At 36.2% G+C, this 20,753-nt stretch overlaps 1 protein-coding gene across 2 annotated transcripts in view; it reads left to right on the forward strand.

The window, feature by feature from the left end:
- Positions 1 to 20,753, forward strand: part of exoc2 (exocyst complex component 2) — a 145,791-nt gene that overhangs the window by 113,924 nt on the left and 11,114 nt on the right. For both annotated transcript variants that reach the window (XM_041248010.1, XM_041248009.1), the window contains exon 23: positions 1,757 to 1,898. In XM_041248010.1, coding sequence (XP_041103944.1) covers positions 1,757 to 1,898 — 142 coding nt within the window. The remainder of the gene's footprint in view (positions 1 to 1,756; positions 1,899 to 20,753) is intronic.

Raw genomic sequence — 20,753 nt, forward strand, 5'->3', positions numbered from 1 at the left:
ATCCAGATAACAAAGACTAACTCAGGTAAACTAATATGAATACTATTTTTAGTTTTTATTATTATTACTACACAAGTATTTGTAATATTTAAAGTAAAATGGTCAGTTTATATTATTGATTGATGGCACTGGTGATCTTGTAACTTCCTTAGAATTTAAAAATACCAATAAATACTTCCTGTATTAACTGTACTTAACCGTACACTAATATTGTTCAGTTTTAGCCTTTTATTTTAATTGTGGAATAACACAAATTTGTATTGTTTTTTCTGAGAATTTTGCGAAAAACTAGGATTCCTGGTCATCGCACAGGCTGAAGAATTCACATGCTAAACCTGCACATACAAAATGGTTACATTTGACAGACAGAAACATTTAACTACCCTGTAATCAAGAAATGGATGCTGAACCAAAACCTAGAGATCAATTCTCTTTGCTGTTTTTTGATACCAAGATGAAATGGGTGATAAACGCATCACCCCAGTCACTCTGTGTTTCTGCAAAATTATAACACTTTTTGTTTCCAGTGCACTTGGAAAATGGCTTGCTCATAAGCAGGAGATGGTTATCTGTTCAGCGACACAAAGGTATTTTATAAGCAAGGAATCTGAGGAGGTAAAACAAATAGTAATGCCTCACTTCCAGTCGTTCTGTGTATTCACATGCTCTGCAGAACACTTTAATGTTTGTATAAATTTGTGTTATGTCTGGCCTGTTATCATAGTTATACTGAATTTTCATATTGTGGCATCCTTTGTTGTCAGAGAGGTACTGTGGTATAAAGTAGGTTTCAATAGATGTAAATAACTGCTTTTGGATATGAAAGGCATGGGTTATAATAGCAGGAAAGAGTGTAAAGTGTGGGTCTGATTTTATATTTAATGTTATGGTTAGATTGGTTGGATGCCTCAGACAAATATAGTGAAAGTAAGTCTCAGAGTAAGTCAGTTCTTCATTTAAAGGCATGCTATTACATTCCAACAGCATACTAAATTCCGATGAAATTATTACTTTTGTGTGAAAATTCATGAAGTATCCAATATTGCTGATTTGTATCCCCCCCCCCCCCCCCCCCCCCCCCACCATGAGAGATTGTGCTTACTTGAGGTCATATTTTAAAAAAAGCATTAGCACTATGCTAATTTAAGACCACTTTTTTTTTTTTTTTTGAAGAAAGAAAACAAAAAGTTGGATGTTAAACTCACAATAAATGAGAAGTTCATGCTGCTTTGTGTTTGTAGCTAGTTCTGAAGTTTGATTTTCTCTGTTCCAAAAATAGGGAGCTTAGCACAGTGGTAAATGCTTTGTGAATATGACCCTTAGTTGTTAATAAGTTACAGTACCTAACAAGTACTGCTGATCTTTGTCCAACATGTGGGACATGTTTCTGGATACTGGAGACCAAATTCTTTGTAATTTGCCTTTTAATACACAGCTATGACCAAAAGTTTTACATCACCACCAATTTTGAATGAGACCTGATGAGTAATTTTACACTAACATATTGAATTACATACTGTTTTGTAGTTTTCCTTATAGTTAATGAAAACCTGACAAATTGAAAAATGTGTTATTTCGAAATCTAACATGAAATATGCTACTTCTATTCTGGATGAAAAATTCAAAGTTGACTACCTGATATACAAACGAATGATGCTCAACTTCGTCTTGTTAAATTAATATACGTTGTGTCATTGTTTGCAAAATACAATTCTTTATTTTTTTGTTGACTTAGAGTTTACTTTGGGTTTTGCAGATGAGTGTGGAGTCTGTAAGAGACCTGGATCAGAGACTGTTTGAGACCTACATAGAGCTTAAAGCAGATCCTATCGTTGGGTCATTGGAGCCTGGAATATATGCAGGTTATTTTGACTGGAAAGACTGCCTCCCTCCAACAGGTGGGTGCTTATTTATTGTCCTGCATGTACTCATTATTGGTATGATAAATGCTAAAGAAAACAAGGTGCACATTGCTCTATTCATACTAAGCTATTATGTGGCCTGTTAAAGCACATACAGTATGAAAAGGGATGCTGTATGTTCTCCACTGCAGGTTGTATGAACCATTTCCCATTCAACATGCATCACTGACCAAGTGAAAAAAAAACATTTAAAGAACTTGTAATTGAGTGAAATTCCACCAACTTGTGAGCTTAAATGTATGGTTTATACTCTCGGTATGACCTTTACTATGACTGTAGTCATGAGACCAGTGCTGACATCAGTGATCAGTTATGTTTTTTTGAGATGGGGAATTTTAAACATTCAGTAAAGATGACAAATTCATTTTAACACTATTGCTGCTAAAATAAAAATAAAATGACTGTTACAGTCTTAAAAGGTTATGGGGGAAATCTAATTTAAGATTGTAAACCATGCTCATTTTCGGGTGTTTATATAACTTAAAAACACACTTAAATATAAAAACGTTAACTGTACAACCATCAAAGGGGGATTTGCAGGTTGACCTTTTATTGTTGAAGTGAAATGTCACAACTAGTGCCTGTCTTAAAGTATATATGAGCCAAGTCTGAAGAGAATTGCTTTAACAGGCTGTTAAAAGTGAGCCACCTACATAGTTTGTTGTATTTTGTCATGGGACCATGAATAAGTTTTGTCCCATCATATAGACCCAGGCTGTGATACCTCTTGAGTGAAAGAGTAGTCTGGCTTGGAGCATGTGGAATGACTAACATTTCATTGTTTTTTTTTTGTTTGTTTTTTAATTAATTGAATTGAATTGGTAAACATCCACAAGGTGATTTACACCAGATTTGTTAGGGAAGGGGACAAATGACCTCTTGCGACCAGCAATTAACTTTCGGGAGGTGGTTCTCTGCAAACATTTCAATTTCAAGAACACCCAGAAGACTTAATGTGGAAGTATTGGTCAATGCAGCCACTGCATTAAAGAACAAGTTACTTGCATTGGCACCCACTATTGTGTCTCATGTGAAGTTATTGAACTACATGTTTCTCCTGGCTGTTGCTTATATAAATCTAGTAGACCAGATGATGCCTCATGGGATCACTTTCATTTAAGTACTGTACATTGGAGACTAAGGGATTTTCAAAATGTACTTACATTCATAATTTTTGTTGAAAAAACATACAGTACTGTAGTAAACAGTATCCTCGTTCCTCCATGTTGCTGGTTTTTTCCCTGCACAAAAAATGCACTATTTTAGTAATTTTAGCTCACCTTTCACCCTTTAATGTATAGCCTTTTTAATCAGTTTCATTGTTTTTTTGCTGTTCTGTGGCTTGTTGGTTATAATGGAAAAACAACAGGAGCCCTATTCATGGTACAGTATTAATGCTTTGTTTTTTGTAACAGTCAGCACTTGGTTACACGTCACCAGTTTTCTGCTACAAAGCCAAATGTCTATCTTATATTGTGCAGTTACACAGTGCTTCCTCTTGTTTCACCTGATGAAAATGCATCCAAAACAAAGCAAACGAGACAAGCTAGGGTAGTGTAACAGTTAATCATTAAACAGTTTTAGATACTGTGATGTATTATTTTTATCTGTGATCTTTTGTTGCTTTTATGCATTTTCAGTTGCAAGTGAACTGTGATATTAGGGCCTTATTAAGCACTGTATTCTGTAATTTTGAATACTGTCTTTGGATACTGTTTTAATTGTGGAAACTGTTGTTTTTTGTTTTTTTTTAATCTCTTGGTTTTACTAAATTGTATTGCTTTTTGCGTTTTACACAGTTCTGTGCATGGAAAACATTTAGATTTCATTTTGCTGTTAGGTTGTTAATGGGAAATTTTGCTTACCTCTACAGTACGTACCGGATTTAAAAGTATGTACTGTATTACAGTTAATGTGTTGTCTCTTTAGTTTTGGCAAGTGTTATCATTCTGAATTAAAATAGTACTTCTATTGAACATACTGTACTGTACAAACAAGGGAGAGTACCTTTTTTAAGGGAAAGTAAAGACAACCATGCGTATATGAAAATTTGAGGAAAGTATACATGAACATCTTATCATAGAAAAAGTACAAGGGGTGTTCATCGATTCTGAATTAAAATAATAGTTTTGTTTTGAAACATACGCAGTAGTGTACAATTGTAAGGTGTACTGTCAAAAAATGGCACTATAAGCTAAATGGAACTACGTATTTTTAAAACAGTCCTTTCAGATATGTATTTTTATATATAGTATCTTTTTCATGTTCCCTGAAAAACGGGCAAGGGTTGGAACGGACCAAAATAAAATAATCAGATATGCGTCACACGTATTTAACAATCACCAAAGTCGACTTTTTATAGTGTCGTTTATATAATTGCTGACTGTATTATTGTATTTTTTGCAAGTAATAGTAAAAATTTGCAAAATGAAATACATGAGTCATTAGTCTCGCTATGCTCTTCCTAGGAATGAAAGTGGCCAGGAAGTGGTTAAATGAAGTCAAAGATTACTTAGTGTTGGAATACAATAATTTTATTTTGGAACAGAAGTTCTGATAATATCTGTACTTTCAAAGAAGTGCACTTATCATTTTATTGCACTTCCCTCTGACCCAAATAGTATCTATGCTGTCATTTCTAATTGTGGATAACTGCTGGTCCTGCTTCAGGGAATGCACCTGTGAGATGATATTGCTATTTTTTTTTTTTTTTTTTTTTTCTGCTCAGAGGCGCAAAATAGATTTTATAAACTGATCTTAGTGTGGTAGTGTAATAAAATGAAAACATAAATATGATTTAAAATATCAGTTGCGTTTTACCAGAACCTTGCATAAATACTCCCCATTACCACAAATAACACTTTGCTTTGTTAAAAAAAATAAACCTTGCTCAGAAGACCCAGAGCAATGTGGCAGGACAGGGGTGGTCCCAGCTGCTGTTTACTAGAAGAAGCTTTACAGTTTCTATTACTGTAAATGAAGAAAAATCACACCAGAAAAGTAGAAATGTACTGTACTACAGTATATAACAATAATTAACCTAATGGTTGCATGCTGTTAAACAAAAATTAGTCAAATCATCTAAAGGTCATTTTTGGAAACAAATTGAAAGTGCAACAAAACAGATAGTGAAAGTACATCTTATTATAACACTTTAAAATACTTTTAATGGTTTAAAATACACTACAGAACCTGAACCCTGATTCAAAACAGTATACTGGACTTAATGTGAAATATAGTTAATAATGTTTATTATACCAATGATGAAGCTTTGTCTTTGAGATCTATTTGTTAAGGAATGCTGCAGCTACCAATCTCTGCTCTAACTGAGGAGTTTAAGTGCGGCAAAGTCCGAATGGTAGTGACATTAGTAGCACCTGTGCAGCACCTGTGTTGAAAACTGGAAGAAAATGGACAGCAAAGAACGCTGTGGAAGATGCTAATGCTGCCCTTTGAATCAGAGATATTATGTGGCAAGTTCAGCATGGAAAATTAGGTTTTGGTCTAAGTTCAGCTCCTCCTACATGGCATAAGGCAATCCCACCTAAACACGAGGAAGCTGGTAGTCAATTAGGTGCAAAAGCAGGAGGAGAGGATCAGGTGTGCAAAGGCCATTTCCCAGGCCAAGCAGGGAGAATGGATGAGATGGGAGAGTGTGGAACAACGCAAGATCGGCTGGCAAGACCTATGGACAATGGAACAGAGCAGGATCAGTTTCTTCATCAGATCAGCATATGATCTCCCATCACCACACAACCTAAACCTCTGGGAGGGTGAGGATCCCTCATTTCCTTTGTGTTCATCAAGTGCAACATTAAGGTACATTTTGACAGGATGTAAGGTGGGTCTTAACCAAGGACAGTTTACTTGGCACCATGACCAGGTGCTGCGATGTTTGGCCTTAGCATTGGAAGACAAGCATAACCTGACCAATAAGTTGCCACCAGTTCCATCAAAGCATTAAATACAAAAGACAATATTCTTCCGTCCAGGAGAGCAACCACCAAGAAAAGGAGTTAAAACCAAGCCTCGCTCAGGACAACTGGAAGCTGCTAGAGGCTGGAAGATGCTGGCAGATATTGGTCAACGGCTTATTTTTTCACCTGAGATCGCCACCGCTAACCTTCGACCAGACATTGTCTTGTGGTCTGGATCAGCACGCCTTGTTCATCTGGTAGAGTTAACAGTGCCATGAGAAGATGCTGTGGAGGAGGTGTGTGAGAGGAAGAAACTCAACTAGCTGCTGTAGCAGAAGAGCAAGGATGGAGAGTCCGAGTTTACCCAGTGGAGGTGGGTTGTCGAGGATTTGTGGCACACTCTACAACCCGGTTTCTCAGAGACGTCAGGTTCAGTGGTCAAGAGTTGCGTCGCACAGTGAAGAACTTATCTGAAGCAGCAGAAAGGAGCAGTAACTGGCTGTGGTTGAGACGGAAAGATTCTGGATGGGGATCTTAAGCACAATAGAAAGAAGGCAACGCTGATGTACAGGTAAGTAAGCTGGGCTGAGCTGAGTGGGGGATGGAGGGGGATGATGCTGGGACACCAGAATCACTGTTGAGCCCTCTTGAGGTGACATGGGCTAGTCAACGAAACACAGAGGATGGAAGGTGCCCACTTGAAGACCTCAGAGATGTACCCTACTTAGCTCAATCCAGGCGGTTGTCATGCTGATGCGCTGGGGAGACCGCACTGGGTTCTGACACCAGACAGAAGAATATCTACATCATCAAATGGAAAACAACGCAAATGGATGGAAATGCAGATGGATCACATTAGTTTACTGCAAAGCTACGTCTTAGTTGGTGCTTGTCTTGGCGAGAGCCGAGTTCAAATCAGCATGAAGTTCAACATCTACTCTCATGTAATGGAAATCATATTAAAAAAAAAGTTAAGTGAATGACCTTGGCTGTGAGTATTTCAAACTTTTTAGCTTTCCAGATTTATTCTATAGCCACTTTAACAAAACTAACACTGTACAAGAAGTTTTACTTAGTGAACGTATTGAATGTCCGATAGACCTACAATGAATTTATTTACAGTAACCTAAAGGGGTGGGGGATACAACATTCATAGTTTAGGCTTGCTATACACTGTAATAAAATTGGATTATTGATTACTGTTTAAGTACTTTTAAACCTTTACTGCATAATAATTTACTTTGCATGCAATATAGCTACAAATATATATATATATATATATATATATATATATATATATATATATATATATGGATAAGATATATATATATATATATATATATATATAACATTCATATATATATATGTTGAATATTATTAGAGAATTTCCTCTTGAATTAAGAAATATGTTTGAGACATTGAAATCATTTAAGTTGTTTTTATGTTGTAGTTTTGTTAAATTAACAGTTAAAATTTTCATAAAAATAAAGATAAATATACATCATGGTTTTCTAGAGAAGTTATTATGATTGCATTAGAGTATGAGGAATATGTGTATTGGCCCATGTCAAAACCTAGGGAAATGCCACTAAAAAAACACCCCACAACTTGCTTTATAAGAAGTTGACCCCATCTATAAGCTGCTGCTTGTTGAGTTTCCAGGAAGAAACTGACCCTACCACCAGTACTTGTGTTGACATGTCTTAATTGTTGACTGTGACAAAATTGCAAATAAGTATAACTATTTATTTATAATTTAATAAGGCACACTGAATACAGTTCAAATACAGTAACTCAAAATAATGTAACATCGTTTTGTTAATAAAACAAATACATTAAACTTTCAAGCCATTTTTTTTTTTTCAAATATGAAATAATTTAAATCCAGCTAGATTTGTTTTGAGCAATGTTTTGTGATAACAGGACTTTAACATGACCGTATAGGTAGTAGCACGTGTAGCATGGGAACCAAAGAGAGTTTTAGCCCAACCCCTGCACTAAAATTCCACACGCACTGTTGAACTCAGGCTTTGCGAGGTGGCTGCGCAACAGTACCTGTGCACCTACTTAGTTATTGACTTTATTTATTTAATTATTGCTTGTGTGTGGTTGGTGTGGTGTGGTTCTTTATTCTTGTACAGGGTCATACTAACAGGATTGACAGCAGATTTGTTTACAGCTATTAAAGATTTCCACGTTGTTTGTATCAATCATGTGGAAATTTAAATTAATTAGTTCTGTTTAGTTGATATATATATCAAATTTTTCTCTAGTTTTTTATTATTGAAGCCTTTACGGAATTTTGAGTTTAAATTCAGGCTCTGAAAATCAGAAGGCCTGTATGTTTTTTGTTGACAACATCTGTACACAGAAATAAAGGTCCTCTTGTGTATGAACTCTGATTAGCTTAAGTTGGCTAATGATGATGACATGGTTTGCATAATTATTTATTAGATCAAGTATACTTCAATACACTCTTTGCAGTTATTGTGTACCTCAATCAAGCCATCTAACCTCATAATAGTAGATCGTTGAAATCTACATTGCATTGCTGCAGACAAATGATACATTGTAAATAAATAATTTCAAACCTAAAACATGAAGTTCAATTTACTTTTGGCAATGCTGTTTCACGATAATGCATCAATACACTGCTAAAAAAAGGTACATGTTGCCTGCTCACAGTGTGGCATGAGGTTTGATGTTACATACTGCAAGTATAGCTAGCTCAATAGTTGTTCTTCTGTTGGTGCTCTCATTTACTATACAGGGGTGGGAAGCAGAAATGTAGTCTTTTTACTTATTTAAAATATGTTTTGCAGTTGTGATGTTTGACTTCAACATAATTAAGGATTGTGATGTAGTCTGCCTGGTGTTACTATACATTATCATTGATAGGTTTCCATGTTAATAAAGCATGCAAGCTTCTCTCTATCATCCTATAGTTTCTGAAATTAAATTGTACAATTAACTGCATGCTATTAAAAAGCCCAGTTTGTGAGATGTCAATGAAAAAAACACCACTGTGAGCAGTCCAAAGATTTACATTGATAACCCTCAGCAGCAGGCTCACTGAAGCAATGAAATGCACTGGAGAAAAAAGGTCTTGGGAGCACACGATTGCTCCTCATTAAAAATATCTTTTGAAAATAGTATTTTGGACCTGTGCATAATTAGCTCAGAAACAAAACTTTACATAACAAGAGCAAGGGCTGCGTGAAGGAAGAACCTTGTGAGCTGAAATGGAAGGAAAGTGCTTGTGACTTAGAAAAGAGGGCATGATGATGTTGGACCGACTGTTTCCCAAGGGGAAACGAAAAAAATTAGACATTTGGAGAGTCGGAAAGATGACGAGAAGTCCAGAGGTCTCCCCGTCTTTCAAGGGTTGTCGGCACAGCCAGACTTTCATGATAGTTGTTGGTACGCCCGGACTTTCAAGGCGAGTGAGTGAGCTTTACTGCAATTAAGGGGGAGACTAGAACGCTGGAAAGAGATTTAAAAAAGAGACCAGGGCTCTATCAGAGAGCCATCTATGAGGAGTCAAGGCTGCATGACTGGGGTCTGAGGCTGGGAACAAGCTTTGCTTTCCAAAGAGGAAGACTGGCACAGGTGGAAAAACGATATGGTGAAAAAGAAAACAAGAGTTGTGATAGTTTTGGCCAGGGGAAGCCGCTGGCCTCTCTTTGCAAACCGTTTGACCAACTAACTCCTAACTTGGTCAGTGTCATCCTGGGGACAATAGAATTCAATTACGGTAAAATGGTGTTCTTTCATAAAACAAGGTGGTGCCCAGACCTACATTTCGTTCTTAGACTTAAAACCACTTCAGCTGAACATAGTTTAGTTGATTAACTCCAAGTTGAAAAGCATCATTACTGTGTCAATACAATTGACTTTTTTAAAAAATGTTTTTTTTGCGTAAAGCAAGATGGCCGCCTGATGGATTTCTTTAAAAACCTTTCAAAATCATCTTCTTGGGATGCTGTCAACCGACTGATCTGAAACTGTCATCAGCAACCAAACCCGCTTCAACTTTGCGAAGCAGAAGTTGCTGCAGTAAATTTTACTGTCAAAATGGCTGCCACCAAATTCGCCAAAATGCGCCCCAGACATCAAACTGCTTCTGTTTGCAAACCATTTAATCAACTAACTCTTAACTCGGTATGCATTATCCTGGGGACAATGGAATTAAAATATGGCAAAATGGTGTTTGTGCATAAACCAATATGGTCACCTGACACATTTCTTTAAAAACCTTTCAAAATCTTTGGTTAAATGTAAAACTAGCTTATAACTCCTAACAAAGTGCAGGTTAGGTTACTATGAAACACATATAGGAAACCTTATGTGCACTATCCAAAATATTACCTTGCCTGAGACCTTTGACCTCTCCCTAAGCTAAAATGTAAAACTAGCTTATAACTTCTTACAGTGTGTCATGGTTACTATGGTGTTTAAAGTTGTAAAGCATTGTGTGATAATGAACCAATGCAGTATTGAAAACTGCTCAGTAAAACTTACCTGTTGATAACACTTGTGCTGCAATGCTACAGCTTGCCAAAATGTCCAACTGGTACTGAGCTTGGAAGCCATAAAACTGCCTGGCAGTTGTAATTATTATTATTATTATTATTATTGTTATTATTATTATTTATCAGACGCCTTTATTCAAGGTGTCTTAAAGAGAGGGAATTTGACACACAGGGAATTTGACACACAGGGAATTTGACACATATTTTGGCGAGGTAGAATGGGAGAGGAGCCGTAGCCTTCCTGTCAATGCGGTATGTCTTACACTTGCACATTCAAACAGCAGATAAAAATCTAAAATAATTTTTATTCTAGTTGTACAAATTAGTCTCCATGGAAATCTACAGTCAAATTTCCTAAAATCTGCAGAGAAAAGTGAGTTTTCTGCAAAGAATTTGTCTAATTCTGCGGCAAAGACTTTTTAATGAAAAACACTGTTAATGAATATTAATAAAGACAAAGTTGCAGTTAGTTCAATTCATTTTTTTTTTTTTTTTTTATTAAATCACATTATGAAAAAGCCCAGAACAAACATGTTGCTCTGTCATATTTTATGGAAATCAAAGAAGAAAGAAAACATGTACAATAAAGCAAAGAAAGTTCACTTTCTTTAAAACTGTTACAACACTGACTATTGGATGCCATTTTTTTAAATATACATAAAACACAACAATTCTTAAAAAATAAATTATAAACAGTTATGGCCAAAACATATAATATATTTAATCACATTAGTAATAATAACATTTGCCTAGCAGAATAAGATTGTAGTGGTGCACTGGGATTCAAATTAGCATTGGTACATTTTACAAATGCACTGTTTTACAAATGTGTACTAGGCTTGGAGCATTTGTATACAAATGTAATGGGATTTTCTACAAACATGTGTTGGTCACCAAAATATTGTAATTTTAAAACGTATCCACATCAAGACAGCACATAGAAATAGTTTGGAAACTGTGACAAGCGCTTGGAAACAGTGATAGGCACACTAATTGGCTGATAAACTAGTTTGTTTGTTTCTTTGACCAAGGCCACAATGTGAAAGTGCTACATCACATACCACAAAACAAATGGGAAAGTAACAATTAAAAAAAAAAAAAAAAAAACCTTCACTAAAATATTGTCATCCCAAACCAAGTAAATAATTAGAATGATCTTTCAGGACTGGCAAAATAAGGAGTTCGAGGGAGTACATTGAGTGCTTTGAATTTTCGAATAAAATGAAATCCTTTTGTAGAGAAAAAATAATTAAAAAATCCTACCTTGCTTCAGTAGCCACTGTTTGACTATCCATGGCCGTTGTCACGGTCTTCTGCCATTTTAACAGAAGCTATGACAGTGACATTTTGGAAATGCTGGGCTTGCATTTGGCATGATTTGTGCCCTATCTTTTTTCATTATGTTCGGTACTAATTTGGATTTATTTCCAGAGCTCACCGATGGCGTTAGGAATCTCTCCATGGCTGAATTAAAGCTCGCACTGAAACCCCGGCACACTCCTCACTATACAAATAATATGTATGCGCTCTAGTGCAAGGGTGTGAATCTCCAGTCCTCGAGGGTCACAGGGTCTACTGGTTTTCATTTCAACTTAAGCACTCAATTAACATAATTGGTCTAATTATTTGTTCAATTTGACATATTAAATATTTTTCAAGGTCTTTTACAGTTGATGGTTTTAAAAATGTTTGACACCCCTGCTGTAGTGACAGTTACAGTGATAGTAGGGAGCAAGTGTTTGAGTTTTATTTATTTTTTTGCAATAAATTGAAAATTCTGCAGAGAGCGCAAATTCTGTGATTTTTTTTTTTTTTTTTTATCGCAATCGTAGAATCCTGGAGTGACTAACAAATATATTGGATCAGGTTTTTTGCTAAACAACAAAAAACAATTTGTTTGATATTGTTGTAGATACTATAGTACATTAGGGAATGGTGGAAGGGGGCGACAGTTTGTAGCAGTGGGTATTGGGACTCTGTATAGCAATATGTAATATAAGACAATATTGTGTTATGTATTGCAATACATACTGTTAATTCAATACTAAGAGTTCAACGAAACTAGGGGGGGGGGGGGGATAGTCAGAATAATGTAAAGTTAGATGAGATGACCTCATAATCAAAGAAATAGAAGAAAAAAAAGCATGCATGATACAAATAACCAAAAAATAAACAAACCACGAAAACAACATGTCCACAGGGCTTGCAAAATCGCTAGCCCGATGTTCTGGGCCAACTAAAAAAATCTGTCTGACAACGTGTTGTTTTTATTTTAATTATTTTTTTTTTGGCTGCTTGCCCGACGGGCAATCCGATTGTTTTTACTCTATAACAAGATCACGTTCTGTGCTTTAATCAAAAGCGGTTTCCCATCGGGATTCTGCTCACAGGTCATCCCGGTAAAACACGTTTAGAGGGATGAACGCATTTCATTGGCAATGCTTGAGTGATTTCCGGGGTGACGTACACGTACACATTGCTTGTGACCAAATCCTGCGAAGATCCCACGAAGTAACACCCTTGACAACCAGATAGCCAGAATAATGGATGCATCATGCCACAGATAGGGTACTGTACTTGTAATTCTACTTTTATTCACAATCTTATTATTATTATTATTATTATTATTATTATTATTATTATTATTATTATTATTATTATTATTATTATTATTATTATTATTATTTAGTGCTACACACACATACTGACAAATACTGTAATAATGAAGAAAATCAAAGAATAAAACGGTACTAATGTGGTTATAAAAATATTAGGGTATAAAAAAGTTTGGATCAGAATCCAATATCATCCCTTACAAAAAAGTAACATACTGCATATGGTATACTTAAGTATACTTGTGCCAAAATTGTCTGGTTTTAGTACACTATTGGTACTATTATTCTGCCCTATTTTTGCACAATTACTGTATACAACTTTGTATATATATTTTTTGTAAATAATGCAACTTAGTTTGCAAATATTGGACATTTCTTAGATTGTATCTTACTTCTCTTTTGTATATCTGGTAAAAACAAATGGAAATCGAGAAAACGTATGGAATTTTTATGTTGGAAAAGTACATAAGAGTATAAGAACATAAGAAAGTTTACAAACGAGAGGAGACCAGTTGGCCTATCTTGCTCGTTTAGTTGTTAGTAGCTTATTGATCCCAGAATCTCATCAAGCAGCTTCTTGGAGGATCCCAAGGTGTCAGCTTCAACAACATTACTGGGGAATTGGTTCCAGACCCTCACAATTCTGTGTGTAAAAAAGTGCCTCCTGTTTTCTGTTCTGAATGCCCCTTTGTCTAATCTCCATTAGTGACCCCTGGTCCTTGTTTCTTTTTTCAGGTCGAAAAAGTCCCTTGGGTCGACACTGTCAATACCTTTTAGAATTCTGATTGCTTGAATAAGATTACTGTGTAGTCTTCATTGTTCAAGACTGAATAGATTCAATTCTTTAAGCCTGTCTGCATATGACATGCCTTTTAAACCCGGAATAATTCTGGTCACTTTTCTTTGCACTCTTTCTAGAGCAGCAATTTCCTTTTTGTAGCGAGGTGACCAGAACTGCACACATTATTCTCGATGAAGTCTTACTAATGCACTGTAAAGTTTTAACGTTACTTCCCATGATTTAAATTCAGCACTTTTCACTATATATCTGAGCATCTTGTTTCTCTTTTTTATAGCTTCCCCACAGTCTAGATGAAGACATTTCTGAGTCAACATAAACTCCTAGGTCTTTTTCATAGATTCCTTCTTCAATTTCAGTATCTCCCATATGATATTTATAATGCACATTTTTATTGCTTGAGTGCAGTACCTTTTACTTTTTTCTATTAAATGTCATTTGCCATGTGTCTGCCCAGTTCTGAATCTTGTCTAGATCATTTTGAATGACCTTTGCTGCTGCAACAGTGTTTGCCACTCTTCCTTTTTTTGTGTTTTCTGCAAATTTAACAAGTTTGCTTGCTTACTATACCAGAATCCAAGTCATTAATGTAGATTAGGAATAGCTGAAGACCTAATACTGATCCCTGTGGTATTCCACTTGTTACCTCACTCCATTCTGATGTTTCGCCTCTAATCAGTGCTTTCTGTTTCTACAGGTAACCACTCCTTAATCCATGTACATGATTTTCCTTGGTGTGAGATTCCCTGAGATACTGTTCCTATATTGAGTACAGTGTACTTTGCTCAAATCACAGTCCATAGGTCAATTATGGGCAACTTGACATTTTTTTGGACAACCAAATGTCGACAATGGACTGCCCGAAGGGCAAGTACCATTACCAAAATTTTGCGAGCCCTGCCATGAGATGCTATCTAAACAAGCCAAATCTGGCAGCACTGATCAAGGGGGAGAGCCTAAAAGTCGCATATGAGACGCATGCATTACCTATTAAATGTTACCTCAAGTTCAACGTACAAATAAAACGTGAATTCATATGATTCCACACATGTGACTTTGCTTTGCAGAATTTGAGCAGCTCAAAATCTCCGAGTGCTCCTGCCATATTTTCTTTTGTGTTAGCACTGCTTGCATTACGAGTTCTCTCGAGAAGTTATTATCTCACGAGATAATAGCCAACATTTTCCAGTAGACTTTTCCCTGAATCAGTTTAACCAAAAACACTAGTATTTTTTTATTTTTTTTTTACTGAATTTTCAAGTTTGAATCAGCTACAAACAATTATACTCTCTTAAAAATCATACTGTGTATTATAAATCATATGATCTTTTTTCCTTTTTTCATGTGAAATGTATTTTTTTAGTTAATAAACCTTTTTTGTCACATATGCCGCAAATAATCTACATTCAAGCTTAAGAACACACAGTTCCCATGATTTTTCTAACCATATGGACTAATTACAGTAATATCGAAACAGTTACTGTTTTCATGTAATGCAAGGAAGGCCACATGAGGGAACAATCTAGGAGGCCTAAAAAGTTGCAAACTTTGAGGGTATGTGGGATCAAATTTAACAAGCAACCTTAATTGACCCATTATTTAATGTGCCAAATTATTTAATGTGTGTGTGTGTATAGATAGATAGATAGATAGATAGATAGATAGATAAAGAAACAGAACCAAATACAGAACTGCCAGTTATTAGATTAAAAAAAAAAGTGGCAAGTAGACAAATGTTTTGATATTAGCTTTTGTGGTGGTATTTTTGCACCAATTGTAGGACCTGACAATCAAGAACACTAAGGTCCATTACCGCATATTAAATATTTACAATGGAGTAACAAATGTATCAGTTAAGTTTCTTGGTACTTGTCATAGGCCTTGTTCAGTATTTATTTGCAGTAACCCAGTACCTTTTGCTAAAGCTGCACACAATATAAGGGAAGTGTGATTTTAAAAAGCACACAAGCAGGTGGTATTTTTCTGGCAACTGTGTGTATAGGTTGATTCATTTTATTATTGTTATTGGTTGAAGTAGCTTGATGGAGAACCCATGATGAAGTTACACTACAATGGGACTGGCTTAATTCCAGCTGTATATTATGTATTAGCCAGACTTGTACTGTCAATTGCTGTACTGTGCTATAATGTATGCAACACATGTAACTGGCTACAGCTGATTCCAATAAGCACTAATCTTGTATTGTTTCAGCAGAGGGTAACATCGGGGAGTCATAAATGCATGATAATCTAGCAGATTAAAAAAACAGTACTTTAATATTGTGATTTGTATTTTTTTTTTTTTTTTTTTTTTGGGTCAGTTGGGTCAGTATACAAGTTTCATTTTTTTTTTTTTTTTTTTTTTTTTTTTTTTTTTTTTTTTAATTGGCGTTTTAAGAGGTTAATAAAAATTGCTGGGGTTTATTTTTATTTTTTGGTATTTCCTGTTTACAAAATTGTGTCATAGTCTTATGTTGAGAAAACAAAAAATGTTAAAAACTGGAAATGTGGTAAGTGTGGTTTTTCCAAATTTCCAACATTCACCTAAACTTCACATGTGGTATTTTTTTTTTTACTGAAAAAAAAATCAAAACAAAATAGGGACTGACAACAGTGAAGAACTTTGGTAATGGATTTGACATCAGACAATTATGCAAAACAGGAAATCGTTCACGGAAAAGTTAATCTATCTGCTTCCTTGGGGAAGCACCACCTTAATCGTATAGACTTAAAGGTGTAATATAGACTGGTTTTCAGCGGACATCCTGTCGTGGTACAATAATACTAATCTCAGATAGACATTTGTTGTTTATTTGTTAATTGAAAAATTGTTTAGAGATAACACCAAGTCTAGCCAGGGAAACTTTCTAAAGGAATATATTGCAAAAAAGCATGTATCTAAATGAACTACAAATATGTTCTGCATTGAGGGTGGGTGGGTAGCACTAACATGATAAAAGCAAATACATTTTTTATCCAAAAACCCTTGTGTCCAAAAAATCCAACAATCAATCAGCATATTTTAACTAATGCACACATTATCAGTCAGTAAAAAGAACATTTTTTCTTCAAGTATTACAAAAAAATAACTAGCTAATTAGCAACTTCTGAATATTTGCACATCATCATCTATAATGTTTCGGCTAGTCATCGTCAGTTTACTGGTCAGTAGTGAAATGTCCCACGGATGAAGCATGCTTTTTGCTTGTCCATGATAGTAACATATCAATTAGACCATATTGTGAAACATAAACAAGGATAGCCTCAGTGAATTAATATAGGTTACAGCCACAACATCATCTGGCATTGTACGTAGAGCATGGGGGAGCTTTTTTAACTTTTTCGTGGTCAGTTTGTAAACTCTGTTGCTTTCCTGCAGGAGAACCCTCCCCTAACCTCCGGCCAGATTTACTATTACTACTCGGGCCTGAGCGCCCATCACAGTTCAGTAAACCATCTGCAATTGCGATAAATAAATCTCATCCATGGCGGATAATCCGTGCTGAAATGTACATTCAGTTTGTCATGGCCTTAACCAAACTGAATATGAAAATCCAGCTTGTCCAATACAATAGGCAAACTTTTTATGAAATTCACAAATGTTCAATCAGTTTCAAAGGTGCATAAATGTAGTGTGTCTTGTTTATGGTGGGGTATGTTACATGTAATGCATCTTGTTTATGTTTACCAGTGGAGGCTTTATTACTGTAAATGAGTAATGGAGAGAATACAGGTTGTAAAGGCATGCACTTGTTATTGAGAGTATAGGTAAGACTTGTTTGGTCCAATGGGGAATTTCCAGGTATCAGCCTGCCAATGTAGTGTATGAGCTAGGTAAGTGGGTCGGTTGAATATGTGGGTGGGGACACTTTCTATGTGTCTAAAATGTCAAAAGATAAACTTCAACTTGATGATGAATATCATCAAACAGAATACAAAAAAGACTAAGTCCATTAAGTCCCTTTTTTTTGTTTGTTTTAGGTTTTTTTGCAGATGCTTTTGAGTTGTCGTTTGATTCCCAGACCAAACTGTAATACTTGCATAATGCAGAAGTGTGTAATTTAAGCAGGGCAGTTCATGCATCAAATCATATTTATGTCCTGTGTATAGGCAGGAAATCTGCTGATAGGGCTTTATTTATTTATTTATTTGTTATTCCATTTAAACATCTGACTTGCAAAAAAACTAAAATCAGAATCTTGTTTTGTTTTATATTTACTGTGTTTTTATTCCAGTGACAGGCAAGCTGTAAAGACAACTGTCTAGTGAGTTGGCCTGTCAAAAGGTTGTGGGAAGTGTAGTGGAGGTGGTGGTTACCACAGTGTCAAGTGACTTCCTTTCATCACAAACTTAATTTTAGTTAATTCTCTGATCATATGTCATCAATAAAAAGGGTTGGCTGCCGTGTTTATGTGTGTGTGTGTGTGTGTGTGTGTGTGTGAGATTCTCTGTTAGATCAACCAGTTCACCTTACACAACCATCTTGGAATACAATTACAAATACAGTTATAATTTACAAGCAAAGCTGTCAACTTGTAGAGTTTAAAGGCAGGACCATCTCAGTTTGCTTGTTTCTAGCTAGGTCACTTATCCTTTTTTATTTAGTTTTTTTTCACAAACGCATAGTAAGATTAATATGTAAGATTAATATTTCAGTTATTAAAACCAATTATCCTTGACAGTGAAAGTAGCAGAAGAAGCAGAAGGAAAGTAAGAGGAGGTCAGATTTAGAGAGGTTGAGTTTGAGGTGATGAGAGTGCATCCATGTTGAGATAGCTGAGAGGCATTCTGAGATTTGGGAATCAAAGGAAGGGAAGGAGATGAAGATCTGGGCATCATCAGCGTAGAGGTGGTAGAAGAAGCCAAAAGAGGAGATGAGAGTATATAGCTAGTGGGTGTAGAGTGAGAAGAGGAGGGGTCCCAGGACAGATCCTTGAGGTACACCTGCAGAGAAGGGGTGAGGAGAAGAGAGAAACGCCAGGAAACCCGGATGGATGTGTTAGAAAGATAGGAGAAAAACCAGGTTAGAGAGAGGAGAGGAGAATAGCATGATCGACCGTGTTAAAGGCAGAGGAGGTCAAGGAGAATTAAATGGAGGAGAGGGAGGCAGCATGAGTCAAGAGGAGGGAGTCAGTTACAGAGAGGATGGAGAGTGTGCATGACAGAACCCGGATTGAAGAGGGACAAGCAGAGTGCTCGGTGAGGATGCCAGCCGGTGGTGGACTGTTCGAGAGTTTTGTAGAGGATTGAGAGGAGAGAGAAAGGTCAATAGTTGTGGGTGGAAGAAGGGTCAAGAGGTTTCTTATATAAATACATCTTGGAACAATGTTAAATCTAAAACAAAAACAATGTATACTTTTTTTTTTTTTGTGTAAGATTGTTTCAAGCTACTCAAATGATATAATACAGTCTGTGTTTAAATATGTTTTTATTTGTATTCACCAATAAAAACTGTATCCGACTCTAAATTGCTTGTTTTTCGGCTTTTGAGTAATATTTCTTGAACATTAATTGCCAATGTTTGTAATAGTGTAATGCAAGCATTTCAAAATGCTTTGATATAGCACAGTTGTTGCCTCTTGTTTACAAAAAGGTTAAAAGTTATGCTTGGAGTCATGTTATTATATCTTAACAGTAGGCAGGTATTTGTTTTAATATTTTTAGCATTGAAGTAAAAGTAAAATGAAAATTTAAAGTTAATCTGTATTTAATCTGATAATTAAAACAATTGCTACATTAGCAGAAGTGTTACTTAAATACAATAATCTGTAACAGTTGAATATTATGTATAAAGAAACAGGAACTGTTGACCATAGGAACCATGGTTATAAGAAAATGTTACTTTCACCAGTTTGGTTATGGTCACGGAAGCCAGTTACTCTTGTGGTAGTAACTTTCGCTGCTCTTTTCCTTTAAAACCGCTTCCTGCTTCATGAATTAAAAAACATAAAATATATTTCAGGAGCGAACATCTTTACGTGTGTGTGTGTGTGTGTGTATACTGATGAACAATGAAAATGCAACAGTCGTAAGTTTTACATCAGTAGCTCATTCGGCACATACATAATGTTATTTACATTTTAAATAGTGAGCAGGTAGGTTTGTTGATTGTTTGAATAATATTGTTCCTTGGGATAACAAAATACTGAGCTCAAGTCATGTGATTTCACAATCAGCAGACTAGTCCAGAGAAACCAGGAAACTGGCTCTGTAAGAGACAGGCCATGCCCTAGAAGGCTGAGGGTCATCACACCAACCCAGGATCGTCACATCCGACTGATCCATCTGCGGAATTGTTTTCAGACTGCAGTGGCTCCAGCATGAGAAATTTCAGGAAGAAATAACCCACGCATCAGCAAAATGACTGTAGCTCTCTGTCTGCATGATAATTCAGAGGTAACGTGGTGGCAGCAGAGAGAGTGGTGGAGTGTTTTATTCACCGAGGAATGCTGTTTTGCCCTTGACAGACCTGGTAGAAGACAACGTGTGTGGAGACGTCGTGGTGAGCGTTATGCTGACTGTTGCGTTGCTCAAGCCAACTGGTGGGCTGGTGGAAGTGTGATGATGTGGGGAGGAATCTCCTTTAACACGAGAACGCCTTTGGTGCCGATTTGAGGGCAACCTTACTGCTCAGCAATTGATTGACGAAGTCCTTGAGGCAACAGTTTTTCCATTCCTGCAAGCCAATCCGAAAATGTCTATTTTCCAGCGGGACAATGCAAGACCACACAGTGCTAGGATTACAATTGCACAACTTCAAGAAAACAATGTTTAGGTCTTGTCATGGCCAACTTTTTCTCCTGACCAAATCGCCGGTGCCATCCACAGGAGACAACCGCGACCAGCTAACCTTCGCCAGCTGGCTGCAGCTGCACAGGAAGAGTGGAGGAACATCCCACAGCAGTCTATCCAGAGGCTGATCAGACCTATCAACGCTGCCAGGATTGAGTTAATACTCAGGGAGGTCA

Source organism: Polyodon spathula, chromosome 4 (assembly GCF_017654505.1).
Source record: "Polyodon spathula isolate WHYD16114869_AA chromosome 4, ASM1765450v1, whole genome shotgun sequence".
NCBI lineage: Eukaryota > Metazoa > Chordata > Actinopteri > Acipenseriformes > Polyodontidae > Polyodon > Polyodon spathula.